Source organism: Fusarium graminearum, chromosome 1 (assembly GCF_000240135.3).
Source record: "Fusarium graminearum PH-1 chromosome 1, whole genome shotgun sequence".
NCBI classification, from domain to species: Eukaryota; Fungi; Ascomycota; class Sordariomycetes; order Hypocreales; family Nectriaceae; genus Fusarium; species Fusarium graminearum.
In genome coordinates this window covers 6,925,045-6,951,997 of record NC_026474.1, presented here as the reverse complement: position 1 = coordinate 6,951,997, position 26,953 = coordinate 6,925,045, and the positions used below count along the sequence as shown (strand labels likewise).

The following is a 26,953-nucleotide window of genomic DNA, read 5'->3' as shown; positions in this document are numbered from 1 at the left end:
TCGCCTTTGGACAACATAGCACTCGACCACTACTCGAATGCCGTCACAAGATCATTCACTCCGAAAAGCCCCAAGTGGTCAACACTGACCATGCTACGTTCTATCAGCATTAGTGAACCTATGCTGATGCACTTGCTTCTTGCGGTTGCTCTGAACGACATGTGGTGCAGGGGCAAACAGAGCGATCCTGAATTGCAAGAAGCAGCTCGTCAGCACTACACCGCGGGGGAGGGCCTCGTAGCAGACATGAGAAATACCGTGTTCAAATCAAAAACAGACCCAGGTGCTGTTGCAACGAATCACCTACAAATATGCACTGCCTTCTGGTTCATGTACATGTATCAGACCAGAATGCCAGATATCGATAGTGAATACCTTGGACGTCTTAGCTTAGCTGTTGCAGCTCATGTTCGCGCATACGGTCTAGATGAGCTGTGCACAAACGGCTCTGTCGCAGCAACTTCTGGCGATGCAGAACCAACACCCTTCTCAGCGGCTGACGGCGCGTTGATAGCGTCCGTCATGATTGGTCTATACTTTGAAGATGTTAAGTACGGATTCTACCGGTGCGGCGGATGGCTTGCGAAGCACCTCAACTGCAACAAGACGCAGCTGGGACGTGTTTACGATCTTGGACGCAATGCCCTGGCTCTCTACTGGGGAGCTCAATACCCTCTTGGCGAATTCATGATTGATCTGAACAACTACACGAACCTGAAGTTCAATAGTGAACTACATATCATTCTCCAAGATATCAATAGCACCTTCTCTTGCACCAAGTACGATGCTGAAGCAGAGAAGCTATTTACATCACAGCTTGACGAATTAGGCGCAAGATACGCGGTGGCAGAGAGTATAACCGAAGGGAATCAGAATCAAGGGGCTGCTTCGTCACCATCTGACAAAGTTCCTAGCGGCCAATCTAGACCCGCCTCTGTCGAGGTCGTCTGCACAGGCGTGGGTGCTGCCTATTTCCACGCCATCAGGATCTACATCTTTCGCTGCGCCGTAGAACCTCAGGGCGGTGAGACGCCGCCTCAGATCCTCAGATCGCTGAAAGCCGTTCTCCAAATCGCTCGGTCTGTTTTGAAGTCTGAATGTCGCGACTTGGAAGCTGCGGGTGGCACCCGAGAGAACGAGGAGATCTTTCACAGATTAGAGTGGCCGCTGTTCATTGCTGGCGTGGAGACTCAGGATGTCTTTTATCAAGATTGGATCGTGCGTAGGATGTACAAGACCAGAATTAAGAAGGCACTGGAGTCTGTCCTTGAAGAGCAGGCGAGAGCTGGAAAGAGGGTTGGCGTAGAATTCATGCGGCAAGCGCTTTTGTAAGTTACTCACACGGTAGCTCAGCATTTATCTCGTAACATTCAGAATTGTTGTACATTATACGGAAGACATGTGCTCCATCATGACGCTAGTGTAAACTATCTCCGCTACGCCCTTATCCAGGGTCCAAATCCCATGAAGATCGTTCCCTTCTAGTCCGTGCACAACCGATGCGTTCGCGAGGTTCCGCGCTGGAAGGTTGGCCAGTAGCGGGTTAGATGCATCATTTCAAGAGACAAGGTAATGGATAGCTATCGCGAATGGAGCTCGTCCAAGTTGCCGACGACATGAGGCGCCTCATCGGCAAAATCGATGAGGTCGGCTACGCTAGTCGGCCATGACCCCATTATCGTCCTTGCATATGATGAAGATCTGTCACGGAGCTGTCTCTGTCATGATTTCGCCGATGGGAATGACTTGGGATGTTTCGGGGTCAATTCCACTCTCTCACGAATCGTTCTCTATAAGTGATCAAGTCGATATATGAATGCTTTGGGTATAAAGCTGGTCCTTGTATTGACTCTCATGCTACCACGCGATAAATTCTCAACAGTTCACCGACCGATTTCTACAACAAGCAACAGTCTCACCTAGTTCACCTTATCCAACCATGACGGTGCAAACAGACATGTTAAGCCGAGCCCGAAGCATAGTAACGGCGAGGCTGGATGAACTCGATAGTAAATTGCACGAGGTCAATCGCCGCATCTGCGACAACCCAGAACTCAAGTTCAGGGAGTTCATCGCACACGACACGATTGCAGATTTCCTGGAAAGTCTTGGGTACAAGGTCGAGCGCAGTTCGTGGGGTTTAGAGACCGCCTTCGATGTATGCATTGGTTCAGGTGAGAAGCAGATCATTTTCTGCGCCGAATACGATGCTCTGCCTGGCATGGGCCATGCCTGCGGACACAACCTCATCGCCACATCATCACTTGGTGCTTTCGTTGGAGCGGCACAAGCCATGGCTGAGCTGGGTATCTCAGGTCGCCTGAGGCTGCTCGGCACACCAGGTGAAGAAGGCGGTGGTGGTAAAGCCGAGCTGATCAAAGCCGGTGCGTTTAACCAGCCCGAGAGCGTCCTGGCAGCTATCATGGCCCATCCGACGCCCAGTCACAGGTTCGCGGGAACCAACTACGTGGGCCTTGGCGGCGTGAGGCTCATCGCAGCCCAGAACGTCGTTGTTGAGTTCAAAGGAAAGCCAGCGCATGCGGGCGGCGAGCCATGGAAGGGCATCAATGCTTTGGACGCAGCTGTGGCAGGTTATAACAACGTCTCCATGATGAGGCAGCAGATGATGCCTGAGGACAAGGTCCACGGCGTTTTTGAGGCAGGTGGTGACGCACCCAATGTCATCCCTGCTTACACGCGGATGAACTGGATTGTACGAAGCCCGTCGGGTTTGCGCTGCGAGGATCTGGCAGACAGACTCATCAAGTGCATGGAAGCGGGAGCAATGGCGTCAGGATGCGAGGTTAAGTGTAAAAAGTAAGTCTTGCAGCAGCACTCACTCACTCATCATCAGAGTAGACTAACGCGTACTCACCACAGGGAATTTGCATACAAGAATCTGCGCATCAATGACGGACTTTGCAAAGCATATGTGGAGGAGATGGGGGCCATAGGCGAAAAGGTATTGCAACGACTGGAAATCAGAGGTACCGCATCTACGGATATGGGCAATGTGTCACATCTCGTGCCTAGCTTCCATGGGAGCATCGGTGTTCCCACTGAGGACGGCATTGGTCTTCATAACCCGCGCTTCACGGCCGGAGCAGGCACTGATGCAGCTCACAAGGCGGCTATCCAGGCGGGTAAGGGGATGGCTATGCTCGCCATCCGGACGTTCTTGGATCCCGCCGTGGCGGAGGAGGCGAGGACAGACTTTGAGAAGCCCGACGACCCGTAGTTGCAGTCTTAGGAAGTGTATCATGAAAAGCAAGATAGGCACATAGCAAGAGACAGATCAAAACAGCTGTAAAATCAAGACAATACTTACATTTCCAAGGCCACATGAAGTAGGTACACTATTATAAATACAAATTACATAAAATGCGTTGTTTACAGAAGTATAAGAGATTGCACATCTTGACTCTCTGTTGGAAGCATTACGTGTGAGATTAGACATGTTATATACGGTTGTATAGCAGAGAGAGTAAGTTGTTTTTCTTGTCCATAAGCAGATAGTCTAAAATCCAATGTCACACTCTTATCGGTACTTTCACTGATTTCCTTCTTGGCGACTTTGCGGAAGGCCATGACGGCTGAATGAGTCCAACCTTAGTGCTTGGTTAATAGTGGGAAGGGGGCTCAAGTCAACATACCATCCTTTCCCTTCATTTCTGAAGCGCCCTTCTTGATGACAACGTCATCAGTCAAGAAGCTGCACCATAATTCGTGATTAGGGGTGTCGGCAGCCGCATAGAAGAGAGGGAGGTTGTGCTTGATGCGGGGATCAAGCGAGGCGTCGTCGCAGGCGAAAATGTGTTCTGCCATGTTGGTTGAAGTTGAAGTTGAAGCTGAAAAGGTTACTTCAATCGTCGACCTAAGATTCTTCTAGGCGGGGGATGTGAGACGGGTTGAGAAATAGTAATAATAGAAAGGATGTTCAATCTATAAGTCAGGGTCCAATGATGCATATCTCCGTATAATATGGTCATTTGCCCGCTACACGACTTGGACTTGTTGGAGAAGGTTGGGGAAGTGGGCTTCGGGGACGATCAACCTCGTCGCTTAAAAGATCCAATGGGTATAATGCAATAGTCTATCGGTCACTCCGCACCCCCTCGTCGGCTTGAATAATAACGCTCCTTGGCGATGGATTGGACCATTCTGCCGATTATCATGACTTGACTGGTTCTGTAGCTAGGAGACTGAGTTCCCGAGCATAAGACGGCACTCCTCGTCGGAATACTAAGCGGCAACGGGCAACCTCCCCTTTTGCCGACAGGGTTGGCCCACTACCCAACGTAAGCAAAGACAAGACCAAATCTCCGTCACTCTGCCATTCTTTGCATGACCATTGGTCCATGCCATAGATAGTTGTTATCTGGGGAAATACTTTAGTGGAACACTGCTTCACCAAGTTAGCCGCGTATCCGTCCATGATACCAGGTTCATGACGACAATTAGCTGGCAAGTCATCTTGTTTAAGTTGATAACAAGAGATATAAATGTAATTTCCAAGAACTCGCCAGTATGATAAAGTAAATACCGGTTGTTGTATGTTATTTTAGGCTTTTGACAGACGATCTGTTGTTTAGTATTAGTTGAGTCAGAGCTGTCGGCGTCGTCGGGCTCGCGTCGGGACCGGCTCCGAAGTGGCCGACGCAACATGCTCACAAGTCCGGTCCTCGCTGATACGCCGCCAATATAATACCTGTATCAAATGAAAAATGTAGAGCTGTAAAGAACTTGGTCTGCTGTTATTACACCTCGTATATTTCATCTTTCACCATGCCTTCAGCTACAACTATATCAGATGTCATCGGCATCGCTCGCCAGACCATCGCATCCGAGACAAAGCGTCTCCAGTCACACCTCGAAAAGGTTTCCCTCGACATACATTCACATCCAGAGCTATGCTACGAGGAGGTCTTTGCACATGACACTATTTTCGACTTCTTGGAGGCTAACGGCTTCACTGTAACTCGTCATGCCTATGATATTTCAACATGTTTTGAGGCTGAGATCGGCTCAGGCGAGGAAGAGCAAACTGTTATCTACTGTGCAGAGTACGATGCACTTCCTGGAATCGGCCATGCATGTGGTCATAACTTGATCGCCCTGTCAAGTATTACAGCGTTCGTGGCCATTGCAAAGGCCATGGCCGAAACCGGTCTCGCTGGCAAGGGCAAGGTGCGCTTACTTGGTACGCCTGCCGAGGAGGGAGGCTCCGGTAAGGTCAGACTTCTGGATGCTGGAGCCTTCAAGGGTGCTTCTGCAGCTCTCATGTCGCACCCAACCAGTATGGGCCGTATCAAGGAGGTCGAAGGATACGCAGGAGCTGCAGGCCTCGTCACTATTGCCGCTTCGATGATATCAGCCGATTTTTATGGCAAGTCCGCTCATGCTGGTGCAACGCCGTGGCAGGGCCATAACGCCCTTGACGCGGCCGTTGGATCATATGTTAATATCTCTATGCTGCGACAGCAGATCAAGCCGGCTGAACGCATTCACGGCGTCATCACTGATGGAGGGAAAGCACCAAATATTATTCCCGACAAGACAAGCATAGTCTATGGAGTTCGAAGCACAACAGCGGCTGGCTGCAAGGACTTGCTCAGAAAGGTCAAGTGCTGCTTCGATGCTGCTGCAACAGCTACAGACTGTACTGTCAAAACTAAATCGTAAGTTGAAGCTAAAATATCTGAACTCTTCGATCAGAATATAGTAAAAATACTAATCATCACGTACCACGTTAGACCTCTATTTTACGCCGATCAAATCCTCAATCCAGTGCTCTGCGAAGCTTTCACTGAAGAAATGCGCTACTTGGGTGACGAGTTTCTGCCAATAGCAAAGGAAACTGTTTCATCCTCTACGGATATGGGTCAGTGCATCCCTTTGTCTGAAGAACATACTCGGGTTATATTACTGATAGTCATTTTTGTTATAGGCAATGTCTCCCACGTTCTACCCTCGTTCCATTGTTCATATGGCATTCACTCCGGCGCAGCATCGAACCATACCCCAGGCTTCACAGCGGCAGCGGCAACGCCAGACGCCTTGGACAGGGCTATCAGGGTTGGGCGGGGATTGGCTATGCTTGGTGTTTACATCTTGCACAATCCAGAATTTAGTACCAGAATGACTACTGCATTTAAAGCTGCCAAGGCGCAAGCGGATGCCAATATTTGATTGAAGAGAACAAGTGAAATAGAGACAACAGAGTATAGAACCACTAGAATTGCAGGTCTCCGGCACCGTTGGACGGACTTGGCCTCCTGGTTGGATATTTATCAACAGAATAACAAAGACTGCATTGATCAATCTCTAGAGGCATTGCGATCAGAGCATTGCGAATCATACCGGTGTGATTTAGCGTGGGGTCGTATGTCATCGACATGTCACAATTTCCGCTCTTTTGCACATGGAGAAATTACAAAATTCGATCTCGATAGAATGGGCAAACGGGCCAAATGCTCCTTCTGGAGAATGTGGCTGATCCAATCAAGACCAGGGGCCTACAGACAATGTGGACACGGGGACGCAAAGTAACGTCATGGTATCGCCCCCTTCAACCTCAACGAGTAAGAAGCCACCGCAAGCTGTTGGGATCAGACAATTACTATGGGTTGTTCCAATTAGAACCTGTTTGATTTAGAACCATGTAACGCCGCTGCGCTTGCTTGTTGGACCCTTACGAATCATCGTCATTGTGGCGTTAGGTTCTGTTTTATCAGCAGGTTATAAGTGCGAACTATTCTTCCCCTGACCCTCACTCAATTTTGATGTTGACATACGATTCACAATACCTTTCAGAAACAAACACCATGTCAAAACAAACTCAAGACTGCAGCGACGAGATCTTTTCCAACAATATTATACCGAAATACCCTATATCTGCATCAAACAAAAAGCAACCGTCTGGATGTCAAGCCTGCGCTTTGCAGATTCCGTCATTCTTCTGCAACAATGACTGTGACGGCGACGGAGGATTAATTATCGAAAATACTCCATTGCCGATGCCTCTACCATCAGCGCAAGCGTTACAACGCGAACTCAGTCACGGCATCAACCAGTTGGCAAACGCTACACACAACAGCTATGCATTTCAACCAATCCCTGATCCTGACCAAAGGTCACCATCAAATACTTCTTCAACAGACTCAATGAGCGGTTCACCGTCGCTGGTCACTCACGGGACGTCTCGTGAATATGTGGACATCATGTGCTCGCTCTGTGGTGAGAACCATGATCCCTACGCATCACTCTGTGCCACCCCGGCGAATGGCTTTATAACAGAAAGTGACCTGGGTGTGAGCTCTATCTGGTCATAGTTCCAAGCTCTGCTTGGAGACTTACGAAAAGCGTGCGCTTATGATTGATGATGATGGCGTTTGAGGACGAAAATGGAAAATGATACCCTATATTCAAAATGACGAAAGAATACTTGATATTCGCGAATGATAGTGCGACAGATATTAAAAGGAGGATACGTTATCATGTCATTCTATATCTTGACGTTTAAATACTTATTTAATTATAACCATAAGCGGAAATGCTGTTAAAGTTCATGGTCTGCAAATGTAAACACTACCTATCCTAAACAATAGTACCGTCTCAGAATGTGTTCTGTTCATTGCATTCTATGGTACGTCTTTAGTAAAGTAAATAGGCTCTGCCACGCAGTGATACGAATGACTGGCTAGAGCTTTAGTGTCCTATATTGTACTGGAAAAGGCTGAACTCCTGTTGCAGTCTTGCCGTGGACATGGAATGTATAAATCTAAATCAGCAGATCTCTGACGTTACACATCTTCACCGCTGTTGAGCGTGATTAAACAGGCCGGCCCGTAGAGGCGTTATCACTAACCCCAACTGGCTAAGCATGGGACGAAGCAGGCTGAGCCTCAGCCTGGACTCGGAATCACTTTATAGGTAGACCATGGAGCGATACAGTGGGGACTTGAATAGCATAAACTTTTGGATGTGGGCTGCTTGTAACTAAAGATGGTGCTGCCCAACACAGGTCGCTGAAATTGAAAGTAAAACACGAAAGGCACGTGGATTTGGCTATGCTAGTATGGTTGTCGAGCCCCAAAGATCACAAGGGGGAATCACTTTGTAGACATGGTGTTGAGCTCGTTGAAGGACTGCTCAGCAGTGATGGGCTCCTGGTAGTCTAGAAGAATTGCGGGGTCAAAGATGCAAAAGATCAAGATGGCAACGGCAATGCAGACACCATCGAGACCGATAAAGTATCCCTCAGTCTTGAGCAAGTGTCCCTCCCAGCCTTGTAGAAGCTCGACCGTTCGGTAGACACATCGGATGTAGACGAAGACGACGGAGATGATGGTTGAGTAGATGCAAAGACGCTGGCCCTTTTGGAGCGTAAGACCTCGAGTTCGTATGATGAAGACGGCGAAGAGACTGCAGAAGATGGTCATGAAGACGAGCTGGAAGATGATACCAGCGACCATCAACCTAGTACCCGGCTGGGTGTCCTTGCCCTTGTTGGCCGCGCCCGCAGCGAGACCACCGCCACCAGCCTGAATAAGGAGGGCGACGACATCGACGACGAGGAAGATCCAGAGGTAGAGCTTAGGACGAATGACAGAGTACTGAGGGCCGATAGATCTGATGAGATAACCGAGAGTGACGTAGATGGCAGCAGCGACAAAGATCGGACCGACGACGAGGGTTGTGATTTGCAGAAGGAAGGCAATCTTGTTGTAGGGACATTTGTTGGACCACGTGCGACCAATCCATCCCACAAGTTCAACGTACGACGCGATGGCCAGGAGGTAAGACGTGGCTTTGCGCTTCTGGAACGAGCGAACAATGTGGTAGATACCAGTGCCAGCAAAGATAAGATCAAATACGATACCGGCTGCGATGCTGGGGACGTATCCGTAGGCGTTTTCAAGGCCTGGGATAAGGGCTTTGCAGCCGTTGAGGAGGTCACCCCGAGCGTAGTTGCCGTCAGATATCGACATTTCTTGTTTGTCTTTGTCTTGTGATTGAGATGAGGTGATGAGTGAGATGATAATGATGCAGGTGGATGGGAAGAGAGAAAAGAGAGAAACCGGGCCGTCGGGGAAGCTTGAAGAATAATGGCAAAAGGGAACACGATGGGGCTGCGAGGTTGGACAAGGGGATAGAGACAGAGCAGAGTCAGAGACAAGAGACAAGGACAGTGATGATCTGCAACAGACCCCAGAACAGAAGGAAAAGGAAAAGAGGGCCAACAAGTCGCTCAACTCAATCTCATGACCCTGTAGAGTGAGTCGTGTTGGTGTAGCTGTAGGTAGGTACTTTGAGTCAGTTGCTGATCCTACAAGCGAAGCGACTCATGTTTTTTTCCTGCCTCTTGCCAGGCTAAATGGAAACAAGCATAGACCCGGTGCATTATCTTTGTTGTTATTTTCTCTCACACAAGACAAATTGATAGGGGATTCGTCGACAAGGGTTGTCTTTTTTTACTTGTCTTGGGGGTGAGACGTTAGATCTTACGGGGTGGACTTAGACTGTGGAGAAAACGACTAAGACACGATGGATCGACATGGATGAGAGATAGAGTGACACGCACAGATAAAGCTCTGTGACATGCTAAGCCCCTCTCTCTCCCAAGCAAACACACACACAAGTCGGATAATTAATCACTCAATGGTCCGACAAGCAAAAAAAGGCTAGACGAAACAAGTACCGGATGCGCTAATACAGTGAGACATTTCGAGAAGAAACTCGGGTTGAAACTGCATCTTTGTGGCGCGGTCTAAACAGCCTTATACTCTCTACCCTTGCTTCATGCATCTCTAATCTACACACTCTAATCTTGTCCTCTCTAGACTACTACCAACCCTGAATCTCCTCCACAGAAACCTTTAGCCCCTCCCGCGGCTTAGCAACAATCCCATCAGTGAGATCCTTCACCTCGTAGTCCTTGTCAATGTCAAACCTGTACCTCCCGACTAGGGCGCACGTAAGAGCCATGAGCTCAGCAAGCGAGAATTTCTGCCCGATGCAACTCCGCGGCCCGTGAAGGAACGTCAGATTCGCGTAGTTGTTCTTTGCGCCACCCGAGTTGGCTTGCCCCGGCACCATCCACCGCTCGGGGTAGAAATCATCCGCGTCAGCTCCCCATGATTCGTGCGCCCGGTTGATGGCCCACGGGCAGAGAATAATCATTGTTCCCTTTGGGACAAATGTGCCCAGTATGGTAGTGTCCCTGAGAGAATCCCGCACCGTGAAGGGAATGGGGGCATACAAACGTAGAGATTCTTGACAGACAGCGTGGAGATAAGAAAGTCCATCGAGCTTTTTGGAATCAACATCATCAGCCAGACCATCAACATTTTGACGAATTTCTTCTCGTAGACGGTCTTGAATACCGTGGTTCTTGGCAAGCAGGAAAATCGTCCAGGTTAACGCAGCAGCACTTGTTTCATGCCCAGCAGCTAAAAAGGTCATCATAGTATCAACGAGACCCTCATCTGTAAAATGACCAGACTCAAGAGCTGTAGAGATGATATCAGGCGAAAGTTTCTCCTTGGCAGCCATCTGCACCTTTTTCGCATTGATGAGTCTCTGCGAAGTATCTCTCGCAGCTTTTGACGCGGCCAAAACGCCCATGTTCCTCTGAAAAGGAAGATAATCCGTAATCATGGAGGGTAGAACAAGCTGCAGGACAGTCAAGAGCTTAGCTCCGCCACTCTGCTTCACCATTGAACCATACATCTTCATGGTGTCCTCGATGCTGGGGTCTGAAAGCGACTTGAACTCGTGACCCATGCCTGCGGAACCAATAATGTCGAGAGAAGCACGACTTGCCCAGTCTGCAATGTCGATCTGAGAACCTGGAGCTTCTGACATTTCCTTTTCGATCCCGTGGACAAGCTCTTGGGCTTTGGACCAGAAGACTGGGTAGAGTTCCTTGATGTGGCGGAAGCTGAATGCTGGCATGAGATTCTTTCTTTGCATCTACGATTATCAGATGGGTATGATTGCAGAGATGTGAATTCCGTACCTTGTGCACATTTCCTTCAGAGAGGAGTAGCCCATAACCCAAGATCTTGCCGACCATTGCTCGGAGAAGATGAGGTTTGACGTAGTCATAGCTGTTCTGGCCAAGGACTTCCTTCAAGCCTTCTGGACTGGTAACAAGAATTCTCTCTTGATTAAAAAGGTGTCTGTGTATGTCAGTGCCAGCTTATCCAGAAAATATTAACAGGCTTACTTGTATCTAATAAGCCCATTGTTCTCAATGGTCCTCATCCAATGCCTGAATGGCAAACCGGCAGGTTCACGGACAGATTCGGCCCAATGACCATTAATAAAACTACCAGGCTTGACTTTGTCAGTTATGACCATTTAGAAATTATTTATCATGTACATACCTTTGGTTGAGGCAAATGTCTCAGCGGACTGAGCAGGGCAGGATACAAGAAAACCGTGTAAACAGCCCAGATGCTCAAAAAGCCCAGCAGATACTTTCCCAAATAAAAGGGTGCATTTTTGACAGAGTAGTTCTGATCAACAATTATTTGGTAGTAAACAGCTACAACAATGGCGATGGCAGCCCATGGCCGATAGTAGGACAGAAAAACAGCAATTGGTGCCATTGTGGGTGGTTGCATGTGGATGAGGAGGGAATGGAATCTCACTGGGCTGGTTTATTTTATGTCCAGGCACTCTGTACGGATACCAACCCACTAGACTAGAGGAGAAGCTACTACAAGCAGGGGCCTAACAAGTAGACTACCCAGGCAGGTAAGCAAGGACCTTGTTTCATGCACCGCCACGCTATTGCAGACACGTACGTAGCAGCATGTTTTCTTCTGTGCTATTTTGGTGACTTTCGATAACAGCATGAATTCAAGTGGCAAAGCTACAGGCTAAATCCAATTATGAGAACCTCAACTCAAACAAATTCTATTTCAAAAAAAATCATGCAAGCACTCGCTTCTTAAATCGCAATTTGACTCCCACAGGCGGCATAACAGCCTCTGTGATCCAGTGACTCTCAGGTCTCACGCCGTTGTGCTCAGGAAGAAGCTCAATATCATATTCCTTCAAGACGTGATGCAAAATCATCTTCATCTCAAAGTCGACTAGAAACCGTCCCGGACAAGCATGCTTTCCGTGGCCAAAAGGCAGATATGTAGGAGACGTGGATACAAATGACAAGTTTGCACCGTTTCCTTCACTTCTCATCTGGGAGAAGCGGAAGGGGTGGAACTTTTCAGGGTGCTCGTAGATGGTTGGGTCATTGTGGACGGGATAAGAAAGGATAGACATTGTTGAGCCGTTGGGCAAGGTTTGACCGTCTGGTGTCTTGAGTCCACCTGGTGAAACAACCTTACGGATCATGGCTCTGTTTCCAAAGCCATGGGTTCTCATCGACTCCCGAAGAACACTGTCGGTTTGAACCATTTTCGACACAGAGGCTTTGTCAAAAACGCCATTTTCACCAAGAACATCTGCCATTTCCTTTCGGATGACTTCAATGGTGTTGAACTCTGCATTTGATGCGGCGATGTTGATCAAGACATTGCTAGTCGCAACAGCAGTCTGATGAAATGACGCAAGATTCGCGAGACATAGTCTGTTGGATATCTGAGAGAGTGTGACTTGGTCGCGGTGCTTGTCTATGGCGTATTTCATCATCATTTGCAGGTTATCTGTTGGTTCTTCACTCTTTTCATAGAGCTCAGGGTTCAACAAACGTTTGGTGCGTTCCTCATAGAGAGTTTGAATGTGCTTTTGGATTTTCCACCGGTTGTACCGCGTTGGTAAAGTGATGAAAAATCCAACGAGTGGTTTGAGGAGAGAAGGAGTGTAAATCAAAAGACCAGAGTTCAAGATGAACAAGTCAGCAAACTCGAGAGTGTCTTTCAAGTATGTCTTGTCACGGCCTAGACATGAAGTTAGGTAAATCTTCCATCAGAAATGGGAGCCAACTTACAGAGAGAAAGGCCAACAGTGAAGCGGCTGGAGACTTGAGCTACGATCCATTTCATGGACTCGTAGACATCAACTTCATCGTTTGGGCCAGGTTTGACATATTCAGGTACAGCGGTTTTCAACTCATCATCCACATCAGAGGCGAGTATCTCCAGGAAACGACCCATCTCCTTTTTGATAACGACACTCTGCCATGGATCCTGGATGTAGCTGGCATGGCCAGAGTTCCAATCTCCTTTATCGATTTCACGAAATCCTTCAAAAGGACTGAGCACGCCATCTGGCTGTGAAGCTGCCCATTGGGTATGATGGTGTGCTAGATGGATTTCATCTTTGAAGCCCATACTTGGCAAAACACATGTTTTTCCATCTTTGGTGAACTATGATTGTTAGTGGGAGTTTTGATAGAGTTGGAAAACTTACTTCTTGATATGCTTCGAGAAAGAGTCTACGGCAATCAGTGAGATAACGCCAGTAAAGCTTGAATGGAAGGAATGGTGATGAATCTTGTAGTCGTGGTATAGTAGAGGGAACCTTGGGAGAGGTCTTGTGATTGACAAGAAAGACGACAGCCAGAGCAATGGCGACTAGCAAGTATGTCTCCATGTTTGCGTTTCTTGATGCTGGGAATAGAATAACTCGACGACGATTGCTTGACAAAAGTCTAGGGGTAGAAATGACCCAAAACCATTGCTGGTTGAGTGTCCCATTGTCGGTACGTACCTCTAATCTAAACGCCGCCCGACTTCCGGTCCATCCACCGACAGCCCCGTCCGTCAGCGGATCAGCCCTAGCCGAAACAGCCCATTTTCCAGTCCCACTCACCCCTACGATGCAGGCTAATGCAGTGTAAATTTGGACTCTCATCTCACTGTAACGACACCCCCACACGCCTCTGCCGAAAGTCTGACCGACGACCCTTGTTTGGCGTGTGCAGAAAGAACACCAAGACCAACGCCAACACCCTTGATATGTAAGACTGACAGGGCCAAGGTCAAGGGGAAGGCTTGTATTCCAGTGACAGGGACCATGGTTGTATTTGCCGAGAAAAAAACTGGTATAGATAGTGAAATAAATGCTTCAACAAGACTCACTAAATCTCTGTAGCAATCCAACTAACCATTCAATCAACCAACATGGCTCAGGAAAAGACACAAGACGTCAAGATTATCGTGGTATGTCCACTCTGCATCCTTCTCACCTGTATTACTGACTGACTGTCTAGGCTGGTCTGCCACGCACTTCAACAACGAGTCTCAAAAAAGGTCTCGAGATTCTTGGTATAACCCCATGCTTCCACCTCGGTGACCCTCCAGCTCCCATCGCCCGTGTCAAGGAGAGTGCCCGCGTACTCGCTATTCAAGACCGCAATGAGAGACTCAAGGCACTCAAGAATCTCTACGATGGCTTCGAGGCCGTCTTTGAACCGCCTGCCAGCACATTGGTCGACGACATGCTGACAATCTACCCCAACGCAAAGGTAAGCATTAAGTTTCCCCGCTGATTGTAACCTTCTTGCTGACAATCCCCCAGGTCATTCTATCTGTACGCAAAAATCCCCAGGTCTGGCTGGCTTCTTACTACGGATTGGGCATTGATCTTCGCTCCTCCTGGTATCGTATCCTCGGGTATTGGGTTCCCGGGGTAATCCATTCGAGCGATCTCTTCGTTGCCTGGGACAAGTTTTACTCTACAAAGTTTGGCCTAAAGCAGGTTCCATGCGAGGAGCTGTACAATAAGCACAACCGGTGGGTGCACGACATGGTGCCGCCTGGCCAACTCCTTGAGTACCAACCAAGCATGGGATGGGAGCCCTTGGCGGAATTCTTGGATAAGTCTGTACCTGTGGGTCAGTCTTTTCCACGTGTGAACGAAGCTGCCTATCTACGGAACGTCAAGAAGACTGCCATGGCTGTGGGATCAGTAATGTGGCTCTGTTTATTTGCCGGCTTGTACTTCGGCGGCTGCTTTGCTTGGCGCAGGTACGCTTACTTGTTGTAGTTACAGGTGTCCTTAGTGTAATAATAAAACCTCCGTACTTCTGGCAAAGAAAAGAGGAAAAAGACTGCGCCTCTTATGCGCATTGTTTTATCAAGTACCGGTTGTGATTACCCGTCTTTTTATCTGGGACGAACCATTTCTTTTTTTCCTTTACCTAATGCAGTTGGGCAGTTGATACACGGCAGGGATTGGGTAATGCAAGCCACAAGGATACCCCTGGACACTGCAGATCCTTCGGGTATCGTTCTAGTTTAGCGCTTATTGAAACTCCATCTCGGATGAAACACCATCATTCTACTCTGACGGTGAAGCAAAGACCATGGATAAGGCACCTCTTGCCTGTTCCGTGCATGCTTGACGCTTCAGGTGTGACATTTCAGGGTCTCACTTCATCAACTGCATCGTTCACTTGGCGAGCCGTGTTGGAAAATCACATTTGAATGCCCATCCCGTGCTGACAAGACGAGACAAGTTATGACACAAGACAATTCTTTTCTTTGAGGCTTGTTACTATCACCAATACACTACAACCATGACGGCTCAGACTGCTCTCTGCCTTGTGGCCACATCTCAGGCCCTGACTGCCTTCGCTCTCGGTTTCACAGCGCCTGGAAACCTTGTCCGTCCGGCGGTTGCCTTGGTCATCGCTTGGCTCACTTGGATATTCAACCAGGCTATCGATGATGCCTTGCCAAGCCGTCTTCACATCGCCATGATCTCAACTGGCATGTGGATTCAGTTCCTAAAATCATTGGATGATTTGTGCCTCACCAAAGTGTCATTTGGTGATGAGGAAACTACCGCCAAGAAATCACCCCCCACGTCTTCGTCTACCATGTCTCGGTTGCGCTTTGGTGTCAGCAACCTTTGGAATATGCGCGGTGTCGGCACAGCACACCAGATCTCCAAAATTCCGTCTTGGTCATCTTCTCCCGCGACACTATCTCACGTTCCGTCCCGCCGCCAAGAAGTACTAAGACATGTCAAAAATGCCACCCTGAGCTACCTGGTCCTCGACGTATTCGCGAACCAACCACCACCAGACCTCGAGAACCTCATGTCACCCCGGAACGAGCTGTTATTCTCCCGATTGGAAGAAATTGACGCACAGGAAGCCTTATTCCGTCTCGGTGCCGTCCTTGGCTTTTGGCTAAATACCTTTTGTGTCATCCACCTCGTCAACAGCGTATTCTCTCTCGGGTACCTTATCTCGGGCCTCTACCCTGTCCGAATGTTACCTCCCGTTTGGGGCCGCCTGTCGGATGCTTACACCATCAGGTGCTTCTGGGGCGACTTTTGGCATCAGACACTGCGACGTCATCTCACCAGCATAAGTGACTTTCTCGTCCACGGCCTGCTTCACATGCCAAGGGGAACGCTTATTGCTCGGTACTGCAAGCTTATCATCAGCTTCTTCATTTCAGGTGCCCTGCATTATCCCGCTGACAGAGCTCTTGGCATTTCCGTTCAGGAGTCGAATGCCATCACTTACTTCCTCGTAACCGCTCTGGCGATAATGTGCGAGGACGGCGTGCAGCACATTTCAAAGGGGTTGGGAGGCAACAAGAGAAAATATTTTGGTTATATCTGGGTTGTTGCTTACATGTATTGGATGACTCCTTCGTGGGGGTATCCTGCCGCGAGGGTTGTACGACCTCAAGACAAAATGGTCTCGTACTCGGTGATTGGAAATCTCAAGGGTTCAGAGTGAGACACTTGTTTGTAATTCAAAGGCTAGCTTAGATGATTCGATTCATTGTGTCGGTATCCTGATAAAAGTATATTCCAATAAACTGCAAGTTTGACTAATTACAAATGGTATTGAGTAACATAATCCTAAGCGCGCCATAACCGAACAACCATATCCCTATCAACTCTTGCAACACCCCTGGCTTCGTTGCCAACCTCTGGTCCTCTGTCAGACGTCTTGCCGTTGTCATCCACGAATCGCAGAGGCTCTGCGTCAAAGTGAGCAAAGAACAGAGTCGCCGCTGCCAAGATCTCCTGCTTGGCGTAGTTACGTCCAGGGCACATTGCTACGCCGCCTCCGTAGGGGAAGTAGTTGCCTGCCGTAATACCAGCCGATCCTTTCTGAATGAACCTCTCAGGCCAGAACTCCTCTGGTGGGTGAGCGCCTGATGACCATACCTCAGGGGCACTGTGAGCCAGGTACGATGGTGCAAGGATGAGGTTTCCCTTCTTGAGCGTGTACCCATCGAGATCAATAGACTCTCGAAGTTTGCGGACAACGAAAACAGATGATCTGAGACGCATACACTCGAGATACACTGAGTTGAGCAGTGGTAGTTTCCTCACCTCCGCAATATCAATATTCTTGGTCTCCTTGTCGAAAACTGTGGCGACCTCTTCCTTGATCCTTTTGAAAATCTCTGGCCGGCGGAGAATTTCAATAATAATCCAAGATGTCATGGGGATAGCATTGGAGTTGATGCTCCAGATGAGACCCATCTGGAAAGATGCTCTTCCCTCTAGACTCAGTCCGTACTTTTCCATGGCCACTTCTCGCTCACGGACAAGCCTGGAACCAAAGTTGGGCTCCCATTCAGGGTTCATCTCGCTGGCAGCTCGCCAGTCAAGGTTTCTCCAAGCATTGCCGAGGTATGTTTTTGTAGTCTCAAGGCACTTGTCTCTAGCGTTCCAGCCCTTGCGGCACATAATCTTGGGGAGGCCGTAGAGAAGAGGCATAAAATCCACGTCGTACTCCCAAAAGACATCGGCAAAATTGGGATCCACTTCAAACACACCATGACCAGCAAGAGCAATCGTAGATGCCCTGAACATGTGTTTTCTTAGGAAATGGTCGATTCCAACCTCAATGGGTCCATCGAGGGCAATAGTGCTGAGCTCGTTGTTCATCAAACCAACAAACAACTCCGTGAGACCAGACACTGCGCTAGACCCAATGAGATGGTGCTCGTAGAGTTCATGAAACTTTCGCCAAATGCGATCTTCCTCCCTGGCCTCTATCAGAGGAACTCTTGCGGAACCAGACTTGTCTGCTGAGCACAGAGCAACATCTCGTTCCGGGAGACGTTTGACCTTGTGTGCAACCCGAAGAGCAAACTCTTCAAATGTGAGTTCTTTGGAACACCGAAAGACATGTTGGACGCTTCTCGTTCCGTGAATGAGGTAGTAATGGTCAAGACCAAGACGCATTCGTATCGGTTCTCCACTGTCAAAGTTTTTACTGGTATTTGTTAGCCGTGAAAGGTAAATTGGGTTGATAGACAAAGACTTACACAATAGAACCAAAGAATCCATGGGGATTTCGAATCAAGCCAAGGGCCGAACCAAGTCCAGGCACTCCATATGGAAGTGTCGAAGGTTCCTTTCCCTGATAGCGTCTGTTTGAAAGTCTCTGCAGAGAAAACCGAACAGTGGTGATGAAGTACGTTGAGAAAAGCAAAACCAGCAGTGAAAGGAGAATGTAGGCCATGGGAGAGGTTTCGAGCCAGTGATTCATCTTCATGGTTGTGGAATTGAGGTCGAAACTGAGCTTGGAGTTCAAGATGGACATGGTCTCTCTCAACGGCGGGGCGCTAAAGAAGAGCATCTTTTTTTCGTTAAAGTGATGGGCAGGTATATTGTAACAAAGCTGTTTTAGTGTGACTCGAGCTTTCTTTTTCTTTTTTCGTCTTTGGCATAGAATATTAATTAACTACGCTATGCAAGGACTTGATTGACAGGTTGGAGCGACCCCATAAATAGCGTGGGCTCCAAAACAAGCAAACTCCATGTTTGACCCAAACTTGGGCATAACCCCCATCCTGACAAGGCTGGTTTTTTCGGTACTATGACTCCCCAAGGTACGGGGACATGTGTACTTGCTGCACAGCCAGAGGAGCTTATCATGGACCGGGATCTAGTTTAGGTTGACGGATGCCATTACCTGCTTGTTGCTCTACGCTTTTGTCAGCTCGGGGCAAGTCGAAATCCTACGAGGGGGCACGGGTCGTCGGCCAGAGCGACTTCCATATCCACATACCGACCGAGCCGTCGTCTAACCTGGATCTGATGCAGAGCAATGATAGGGCCTCATGGTCCGGGCAAGGTAAAGATGGTGTTCATATCCATGCTTTGGGTTGTGTTCCATGATGCGCCCTTTGTCTTGGAGATACTCTCTTGGGTCTTGCCGCCGTCAGCTTCGTGTTCGTGATGTTTATCTAGACATCTAATACGGAAATACAAAGTCCTTCAACACAAAGTGCAAATCCTATCATAGGCAGGTTTATCTTCAGCGACGTGACATGAACCTGGAGCAGCATACCAAAAGTTGAGGGTTGCATGCAGATCATCCCGATCATCGACGCCCCCTCCCCCCTCTCTTGACGGGGATTTTGTGTCATGTCTTACTCATCTGGACCTCTGCCGTTAGTTGACCAATGTATGAGTTCTGGAGTAGAAAAAACACCAATAAGTCCTTCAAGAGCCGGACTTCCTTAAGGGTGTTGAGACGGCCCGCAAGTTTGCTGACTGCATATGTCACAACAGGGATGAACAAAAAGGACAGGGACAACAAATACTACACAGGGATAGATGATTTCTAAGGTTCTCCAATAACAAACATTATGAGTATCACTAGCAGGGCTGTGCTGCGAAAGGAAGGAAAGAAGAAACCTTGTTCAAAGCGTTTAGATTACAGTGCAGCGATTCCGATTAGCCGTTGGGGCAAAAAAAGAACTCCTTGATAGTGGATCACGGAGACCTTCGAGAAAAGGATTAGATTAACGTAGGATCAGACACGTAGCCATTGTGGCGGGTCAAATGTTGGCTAGTCAGCTAGTCCAAGTCGTAGATCATGATATTACCCAGTTATGGACATGGAGGCTCATGATGACAGGACCCTGTCTGTGCAAAACAGAACAGTCAGAAGCAACTAACAGAGTCAGAAATTGATTGAGCGGATCCGTTTCGTGACGCGACAAACATTGTTGTATGCACGTAGTATAATAGAAACACTCCACAATAGCACCTCTCCCTGCCCAGTGGTACAGTAGCCGTAGTCTAGTCTCTCTCTGGCTTAGCCCTATCCACCATCTTTGGACCCTTGCTTTGTGCACACGCCCCCCCCCCCGGTCAAACTAAGCCCTGTTCTCGGACCTCCGCACGCACCGCAACTTGATCTTCTCAGGGTGCTTTACCTTGAGCAGGAAATTGAAACTCGATTGCTTCGCCTCTTCCATGAGCGCCATTGACGCCGCAGTCTTGAGGTCTCCTTCACCGTCCGCATCTGGCTCCACGGTGTATTCCTTGAGAAGACTTGCAAGCACGGCTACGAATTCCACCTGTGAGAACTTTTTACCTGGGCACACGCGTGGGCCGGCGGCCCAAGGGAGGAAGGCCCCTGTGGGCATGACAGTCATCTTTTCGCCTTCGGTCTCATCCCGGGTGATCCAACGGCTGGGGAGCCATTCCAGTGCGTTGTCGCCCCATGATGCGGATGATACGTGCAGTCCTGCAAGGTTGACACCGATAAAGGTGTTCTTGGGTATCGTGTAAGAAGTACCGTTAACCTTGAGAGTCTGGTCCACGAGGGTGGTCTTGGGGACTGCCCTTGCTGCACCGAATAATCGTAGTGTCTCGTGCTGGGCATGTTAGTAGACTGTCAATTGGTGGGAGAGGGCTCACTTACCATAATGGCGAGTACGCGCTTCAATTGAGGGTAATAAGTTTCGTAGTCCAGGTCCTTCAGATCAACCCCTGCTGTGACTTGGTCGACCTCTTCAGCAGCCCATTTCTGCCATTCCGGGTTCGCTGCAAGGAGGACAGTCGCGTATGCCAAGGTGTTGGATGTAGTTTCGTGTCCGGCAAGATTGTAACTGAACAGGTTGCCGTAAATTTCTGTATCAGTCAAGTGGCGGGCACCCTTGCCCTGCTTATTCTCATTCTCGGAAGCACGCACCAGGATACTCATGAGATTATCCTGCTCCTCCGCGCCGGCGTTCATTGCCTCGCGCTCCTCGGCGACCATCTCGGCCATGTACTGACGGAAGTTGATGATAGCGTCCTGGACCTTCTTGAACTTGGAGGGCAACATCCAGGTAGGTAGATTAAGGGTGGCTGTAAATACGGCGGTAAAGAGGTTTCCGAGGATCAGACTGAGGGCGTCGCGATAGCTGAGACTGTGGTTCTCTAATTCACTCTCGAGTCCGCTTCCGAATTTGTAGCTTCTACCAAATCCAGCAGCTGTGAGGACGTGAAGAGCAAGCACCATGGTATCGCTCTGGGGATTGACGACACCCTTTGGGTTTGACGCCCACATGTTGAGCATGTCGGTGGCCTGTCGCTTGGACTCATCCCACACGAGCGCGCTGTTCCTCTCATTGAACGGCGGGGTGGTGATTCTTCGGTGTCGCACCCAGTCATCGCCCTCAGTAGTTACAACATTACGGCCAAAGATCTCAAGCGGTTTGTAAAGAGCTACAGCTTTAACAAAGTCCTTGCGTCGGCGACAAAGGTCATCAGATGCTTTGGCGTTGCCAGTAAAGACGCGGATCTGCTTAGGACTGACGATAATGAAGGTATCACCAATGCGTTCCTGGAGACCATGGATCTGGCTGTAGTTCCAGTCGCGACTGTTGTACTCGACAAAGTTCCCCAGTCCAAAAGGCAGAATCTTGCGAAGCAGGGGTTCCAGCCAGCTGGAACAGAGTAGATAAGGGACATTTGACTGTTGTTCATTAGCATTCACATCCCAAGGCGACTGTCGCTTGACGTACAGGATCAATAGGTGTGATGAGTACTGGAAGGCCGATAGCCTTGGCCTTTCTGTAGTTCCATAGCAGCTGTACAGTACAGAGGCCACTGTAACCCAGCAAGATGAAACCGATGGCGTGAAGAGGTGTGATCATGATGCTGATCTGTATGTTGCGAGTATGTATGTGTTATGAGAGGGTGAATGTACATTTGGATGGACGGTGCGATTTTTTAAGTACTTTGACCTGCCAAATTACAGTGGGTGTTGCTAATTATAGAGCCTGATTTCCACTGTGCAGCACTAATTTGTCGGTTCCAGCGCTGCTGTGGCCCTGTAATCAATCTGCCCGCCTTATCTCTGTTGGGCTTCCATATGAACACTTTATTCATCTTGGGTTTTACTCTTTCTTAGTACGAGGCTGTTAAATATGAGAGACTTAATAATCAGATTGGAGATATCCTATTTTAAATACAAAATCTAATCTATAGTCTAAAAGCAGGTCATAACCTTGGCCATGGGCTTAAAGGCACTCAGTCTAAAGAGCTCAGTTTCAGGCGTCTGCTGAAGAATTACAGGGAACCATCTCACAGGGCCCGACCACGCCAGAAAACTAATAACCCAAAAGTATCCAGCCAACTTTGCCAAAACCCTTGTAGTCTTGTACTTCCAGAGAGGAAGAAACATGTCTCCGAATGTATCCTCAAGTACAAGTCCAATCAATTGCGTCGAGAAGAACTGAATGGCTCCCGACTTGGCTGCTGGTACTGCGCTTCCCATGTCACTGGGGACATGTACAAGGCCCGACAGCGCAAACGCGAGGAGAATCTTGAGATATCTCGAAGTTAAACAGTAAGAATTGAGACGGAACACGTTCTTGACAATCCATGTCGCTGTACCTCGAAGGTTATTCTGCAGGCCCTGGTGCCAAAATGTTCTACATCTGTCAGCTTGTGTAACGTCGGTTAGAGGGTGATGCTCGAAACTTACGACCAAAAGCGTCGAAGACAATACGAATCCGACAATTCCCCAAAGATCGGTCGCCAATCTTTGACTGCTTTGGGGTTCATAACGACCGAAGCGGCTGAGGCCAGCGAGTAACCGCCCTGAATGAAGCAAAAGATTGACACAACAGTTGTGACGGTCGCAATGTAGCGAACTTGCAGCTCGTCCATGGTCACATCGCCAAGACGACGAAATACGGGTAGGTAGACGGGCGCCATGTATCCCTTGTTCAGACTCAGCTGCGTCGTGATGCACAGCTTGTGAACAAAGTAGCATAGTAGCACCTTTAACAGATTGATGCACACAAATGGTGTCGCAGTTGGGACATAGCTTGGATCACGAGAGTCAAAGTTGTGTATGTTCCTGATCTCCCACGCTGTACCCAGTCCTCTCATTGAAGACGCAACCTCTTGCCCAAACACATATCGCGAGCGGAACTCTTGGAACCTCGATCGAGCAGGTTGGTCCTTTTTTTCTCTGTCATCGGCGTATGCAATCTTGCGCACAATCATGCGCTCAAAGTATGTAAGTGAGATCTGAGGAAAGGCGGAAATGATGGCTCTCGAGACCCATCCCGGTGGTTCGATAAAGTCTTCAAATGAGGAAAGTGCCACAAACGTAGAGATGAGAAAGAATACGAAGCCAATTGGACGCAGAGCCGACTTGCTGGATGTGAAGCCTGCGATGTAGATAAAGAAGAACTGTTGGGCCGTCGATATGACGAGCGGGTGAAGATACAAACGGCAAGCCATTGTTATCGCTGACGTTGGATGGGTAGAGTAGTAGTTACACAAGACTTTGTCTGGAAGGTGGCAGTTTGAAGAGATGCAGATGCAGCAACAGGGACATAAACGACAAAAGCGATCACAGTCTGTTCGCCGAGGCTGATGAAACGCTGTGCCGTCCCATCCCGCCCTGCAGACACATCACCATGATAAACAATGGGTCAAAGGTCTCGACTACCGTTTCTAGCCTGACCGAGCTACCGATTCGAGCCTATTTTCTGAGATAAGCAGAAGCAAAGGTAAATGCAAATGCATTGAAGCCCATCCTCAGTTGTCCATCCATGCTTCTGTATTCTTGCATTGGCAGACTACGTAGTGGGATCCTAAGGGCTTAGAAAGAATCTGGTGTGGAGTTAGAGCGAGATCCTTCAATGCAACTATCACAACCCTTGTAACTGAACAACCGACGCTAACTCGACGCTTAGATAACCGACTGATCCCTGCCCTTCATCTATACTCACGCCCTCTAACGCAAATAACTCAATACAACTCCATTATCTTCATCCATGCTCACCTTACCACCAAGCATTTAGGCTTGGCGGAAGACGTCTTCCGCTGTGCACCGACGAGCCGTACCTATCGAGCTCGAATCCTTCCTTCCAGCTTCGGGTTAAATGAGAACGAACAATAATCTACCGGCGACGTTCCTAATACCAACAACCTAAAGCGTGGGTGTGTTAGTCTGAGGCGCATGAAACAAGGGTGCGTAAATCCACCTACTTGCATCCATCGTGGCCCCAGCAAACTCCACCTACGCAATGGGACTCGAAACGGCTCCATCATGACAGCGCTTACTCTTTACTTTTCTTGGTCCTTGATTAGTTGGGACCAAAATTAGATCTTCGGCTGGGTAAATCCACTTCAGCTCAGGTTGAGTCTAGTCTCGTTCTCTAGTCTTTTCACTGCCTGATATTGGGCCTCATAGCAATCCCCTCGATAACACCCATCATATTGCATTGAAGCAAGATTGTGTATCTTCTCAGAGTCTTGTGGTGCACTGCGTCAAGATATTCATCACAATGGGTGTGAACAATGCCACTCTTGGGCTGGTTTGCTGCGTTATCGTGGCCGTCGTCGCCTTGGCGACGCGCAAAGGACCAGACTCAAGGGAACCACCATATGTCAAAGAACGAGTACCATACTTCAGTCACATCTACGGACTCTTGAAGCATGGCCTTCGGTATTTCGATGTTGTCAGGTATGTATCTCATCAAAAATCGACAAACAGCTGCTAAGAATACCAGCGCCCAGCAACCACATCCAATCTTTACGATTGACATGTCAGGTCAAAAGAACTACATTGTGACATCCCCAGAACTCGTGCAGGCTGTTCAACGCAACACAACATCTCTGTCCTTCAGTCCAGCCATGATCCCTGCTTTCCGTCGAATGATGGGTTTTGACGAAGCAGGTATTGAGCTGATCTTCCGTGATGCACACACAGAGAAGGGCATGTATGGTGAGATTCACCGGGTGCAAAAGGCTTCACTGCTACCTGGTACGGAATCTCTGGACGAGCTGTGCACTATCATTCGTGGCAAGCTGTTGACCATTGTCAATGACATGCCTTCAAGTCAGACCATCGATCTGTACGCCTGGGTTCAAGACCTGTACATGAGAACCAACAATTCTGCCTGTTTTGGCGCCAAGGATCCTTTTACTCTGAACCCGTCCCTGATTTCCACATTCTGGTGAGTAATCTACTACACTATGAGTTCTCGACTGACACGAACAGGCTATGGGAAGCAAACATCAAAGTTCTTCTTTTGGGTATTCCCTGGTTCTTGAGTCCCTCAAAGTATTCGACTGCACAGAGAACACGCAATGACCTAGTCAATGCATTCACCCAGTACCTCGGCAATGATGGACTAGAGACTGCATGCTCTTTCATCAAAGAGCTATCTAATCTTGGCATCCGTCGCGGTCTGAGTACTGAGAACAATGCTCGTGCTCTGGTCGGCAGTATCTTGGCCATTGTCGGAAACACAATTCCCACTACCTTTTGGCTCCTTATCCAGATCTTCTCCAGACCTGACCTCCTAAAGGAGATCCGATCAGAGCTCGAGGCCACTCTCGAGGATCCCTCATCACGATCCGAAATCAGCCTCAACTACACAGTCATCCGAGAGAAGTGCCCTGTCCTCATGTCAACATATGAAGAAATTCTTCGCATGACAAGTGGTATCGCGACAGTGCGTTACACCAATGAGGATACCCTCATCCAAGACCGTTGGCTCCTCAAGAAGGGCGCACAAGTGCAGATGCCCACAGCCTTTATTCACGCTGATCCCACGACCTGGGGCGCAGACGCCGAGGTCTTTGACCACACAAGATTTCTCAAGTCAAAAGTCCTCACCAAGGAGCAAAAGGCTCGACGGGCTGCTGCTTTCAGGCCTTTTGGCGGTGGCAACACGCTCTGCCCTGGTCGTCACTTTGCATCGTATGAGGTTCTTACCTTTGCAGGAAGTATTCTGTTGGGTTTCGATATGACCCCTACCACTGAGGCATTCAATCTGCCTGAGATGGATAGATCTAAGCTTCCTTTGACTTCGCTTAAACCGGCGGGTGACATAAAGGTTAACCTCACAAGACGCAGTGGTTGGGAGAAGGTCCAATTCAAGTAGTCGTGTAGGAGTATCTGTATTTCGAAATGGATCAAACCCTTGCCCTGGGAATTATGTATGTTTCTGATACCATATGATTATTTATTTTCCTATGTAAACTCTCTCTGTATACTGTGATACTCAGATAATATATGCCAAAGCTCGTTGATCTGTATTAATAATGTGCTCTCATAAAACTAATCGAACTGACAATTATGTGCAAGTTCCCTACACAAATGAACCCTTCTTCATTTGGTGGTTGGTACAACTGAAAAGGCAATTTTACCTTTCACTGAACCCTTCTTCATATCTGATTCGACCATATATTCCAGACAAGTTTTTCTGCTGGATGATCTTCTCTTTACCTACGTCTTCCAAAGATGGCAGAAGCTACCAATTTATTATAAGAAACATCGCGTTACGCGAGATCCAGATATGGAAGGTCTTTTCAAAACAGCCGTCGCTGAAATATGACATGGACTTTGTAACTTACTCGCACATTCAACAAATCCGGGATACAGACAGCAAATATGTCTACAAAACGAACCTATACATGAGCTGTTACTGAATTTGATTATCATCAAACTCTGGTGATCTAACTCAACTTCAGAAAAGTTCTATTCTATCGCCCATAATGATGAGTTGTCTCAGAGTGCTTCTCGCATGTTTCGTGCAACGTCCATACACACGTGTATTGACAAGTGCATGAGTATCCAGCGATTTAGGAATTCATTCCGAGGCAAAATACCAGGTGAGTCATCCCAGACTCGTATTGAACTCTCGGTGTCGCCACAATTTCTAGGCCATGAGGCGGCGAGCCTTGCATCGCCGCTGTAATTTAAGGCGCTGTCTTTAGATGGATTTCTGCATGCAGATCATTTACAGCA

At 48.5% G+C, this 26,953-nt stretch overlaps 14 protein-coding genes across 14 annotated transcripts; 7 read left to right on the top strand and 7 right to left on the bottom strand.

Annotated features, from left to right (window-relative positions):
* Positions 1-522: 522 nt before the first annotated feature.
* Positions 523-1,332, top strand: FGSG_12070 (uncharacterized protein; the record flags this gene model as incomplete). The annotated part of the gene is made up of 2 exons (XM_011319698.1): positions 523-779; positions 927-1,332. The coding sequence occupies 2 exons, from the start codon at positions 523-525 to the stop codon at positions 1,330-1,332; spliced, it is 663 nt and encodes a 220-aa protein (XP_011318000.1).
* Positions 1,333-1,939: 607 nt separating this feature from the next.
* On the top strand, positions 1,940-3,238 carry FGSG_12069 (uncharacterized protein; the record flags this gene model as incomplete). The annotated part of the gene is made up of 2 exons (XM_011319697.1): positions 1,940-2,817; positions 2,881-3,238. The coding sequence occupies 2 exons, from the start codon at positions 1,940-1,942 to the stop codon at positions 3,236-3,238; spliced, it is 1,236 nt and encodes a 411-aa protein (XP_011317999.1).
* Positions 3,239-3,390: 152 nt separating this feature from the next.
* On the bottom strand, positions 3,391-3,825 carry FGSG_12068 (uncharacterized protein; the record flags this gene model as incomplete). Its single annotated transcript, XM_011319696.1, has 2 exons — positions 3,391-3,608; positions 3,654-3,825. 2 exons carry the CDS (start codon positions 3,823-3,825, stop codon positions 3,391-3,393), a joined length of 390 nt encoding a protein of 129 aa, XP_011317998.1.
* Positions 3,826-4,785: 960 nt separating this feature from the next.
* Positions 4,786-6,189, top strand: FGSG_02121 (uncharacterized protein; the record flags this gene model as incomplete). Its single annotated transcript, XM_011319695.1, has 3 exons — positions 4,786-5,678; positions 5,754-5,881; positions 5,948-6,189. The coding sequence occupies 3 exons, from the start codon at positions 4,786-4,788 to the stop codon at positions 6,187-6,189; spliced, it is 1,263 nt and encodes a 420-aa protein (XP_011317997.1).
* A 635-nt stretch (positions 6,190-6,824) lies between these two features.
* Positions 6,825-7,825, top strand: FGSG_02120 (uncharacterized protein; the record flags this gene model as incomplete). The annotated part of the gene is made up of 3 exons (XM_011319694.1): positions 6,825-7,308; positions 7,608-7,645; positions 7,790-7,825. 3 exons carry the CDS (start codon positions 6,825-6,827, stop codon positions 7,823-7,825), a joined length of 558 nt encoding a protein of 185 aa, XP_011317996.1.
* A 286-nt stretch (positions 7,826-8,111) lies between these two features.
* FGSG_02119 (uncharacterized protein) lies at positions 8,112-8,990 on the bottom strand (the record flags this gene model as incomplete). Its single annotated transcript, XM_011319693.1, has 1 exon — positions 8,112-8,990. One exon carries the CDS (start codon positions 8,988-8,990, stop codon positions 8,112-8,114), a length of 879 nt encoding a protein of 292 aa, XP_011317995.1.
* An 856-nt stretch (positions 8,991-9,846) lies between these two features.
* On the bottom strand, positions 9,847-11,615 carry FGSG_02118 (uncharacterized protein; the record flags this gene model as incomplete). The annotated part of the gene is made up of 4 exons (XM_011319692.1): positions 9,847-10,974; positions 11,021-11,183; positions 11,231-11,340; positions 11,391-11,615. 4 exons carry the CDS (start codon positions 11,613-11,615, stop codon positions 9,847-9,849), a joined length of 1,626 nt encoding a protein of 541 aa, XP_011317994.1.
* A 325-nt stretch (positions 11,616-11,940) lies between these two features.
* Positions 11,941-13,563, bottom strand: FGSG_02117 (uncharacterized protein; the record flags this gene model as incomplete). Its single annotated transcript, XM_011319691.1, has 3 exons — positions 11,941-12,908; positions 12,959-13,337; positions 13,381-13,563. The coding sequence occupies 3 exons, from the start codon at positions 13,561-13,563 to the stop codon at positions 11,941-11,943; spliced, it is 1,530 nt and encodes a 509-aa protein (XP_011317993.1).
* Positions 13,564-14,082: 519 nt separating this feature from the next.
* On the top strand, positions 14,083-15,065 carry FGSG_02116 (uncharacterized protein; the record flags this gene model as incomplete). The annotated part of the gene is made up of 4 exons (XM_011319690.1): positions 14,083-14,132; positions 14,183-14,437; positions 14,491-14,939; positions 15,008-15,065. The coding sequence occupies exons 1-4, from the start codon at positions 14,094-14,096 to the stop codon at positions 15,063-15,065; spliced, it is 801 nt and encodes a 266-aa protein (XP_011317992.1). The 5' UTR covers positions 14,083-14,093.
* Positions 15,066-15,490: 425 nt separating this feature from the next.
* On the top strand, positions 15,491-16,669 carry FGSG_02115 (uncharacterized protein; the record flags this gene model as incomplete). The annotated part of the gene is made up of 1 exon (XM_011319689.1): positions 15,491-16,669. The coding sequence occupies one exon, from the start codon at positions 15,491-15,493 to the stop codon at positions 16,667-16,669; it is 1,179 nt and encodes a 392-aa protein (XP_011317991.1).
* Positions 16,670-16,794: 125 nt separating this feature from the next.
* Positions 16,795-18,496, bottom strand: FGSG_02114 (uncharacterized protein; the record flags this gene model as incomplete). Its single annotated transcript, XM_011319688.1, has 2 exons — positions 16,795-18,166; positions 18,219-18,496. The coding sequence occupies 2 exons, from the start codon at positions 18,494-18,496 to the stop codon at positions 16,795-16,797; spliced, it is 1,650 nt and encodes a 549-aa protein (XP_011317990.1).
* A 518-nt stretch (positions 18,497-19,014) lies between these two features.
* Positions 19,015-21,830, bottom strand: FGSG_02113 (uncharacterized protein; the record flags this gene model as incomplete). Its single annotated transcript, XM_011319687.1, has 6 exons — positions 19,015-19,142; positions 19,333-19,501; positions 19,788-19,827; positions 20,092-20,564; positions 20,612-21,649; positions 21,699-21,830. The coding sequence occupies 6 exons, from the start codon at positions 21,828-21,830 to the stop codon at positions 19,015-19,017; spliced, it is 1,980 nt and encodes a 659-aa protein (XP_011317989.1).
* Positions 21,831-22,165: 335 nt separating this feature from the next.
* On the bottom strand, positions 22,166-23,430 carry FGSG_02112 (uncharacterized protein; the record flags this gene model as incomplete). Its single annotated transcript, XM_011319686.1, has 2 exons — positions 22,166-22,616; positions 22,664-23,430. 2 exons carry the CDS (start codon positions 23,428-23,430, stop codon positions 22,166-22,168), a joined length of 1,218 nt encoding a protein of 405 aa, XP_011317988.1.
* Positions 23,431-24,482: 1,052 nt separating this feature from the next.
* FGSG_02111 (uncharacterized protein) lies at positions 24,483-26,087 on the top strand (the record flags this gene model as incomplete). Its single annotated transcript, XM_011319685.1, has 3 exons — positions 24,483-24,661; positions 24,708-25,154; positions 25,199-26,087. The coding sequence occupies 3 exons, from the start codon at positions 24,483-24,485 to the stop codon at positions 26,085-26,087; spliced, it is 1,515 nt and encodes a 504-aa protein (XP_011317987.1).
* Positions 26,088-26,953: the final 866 nt, after the last annotated feature.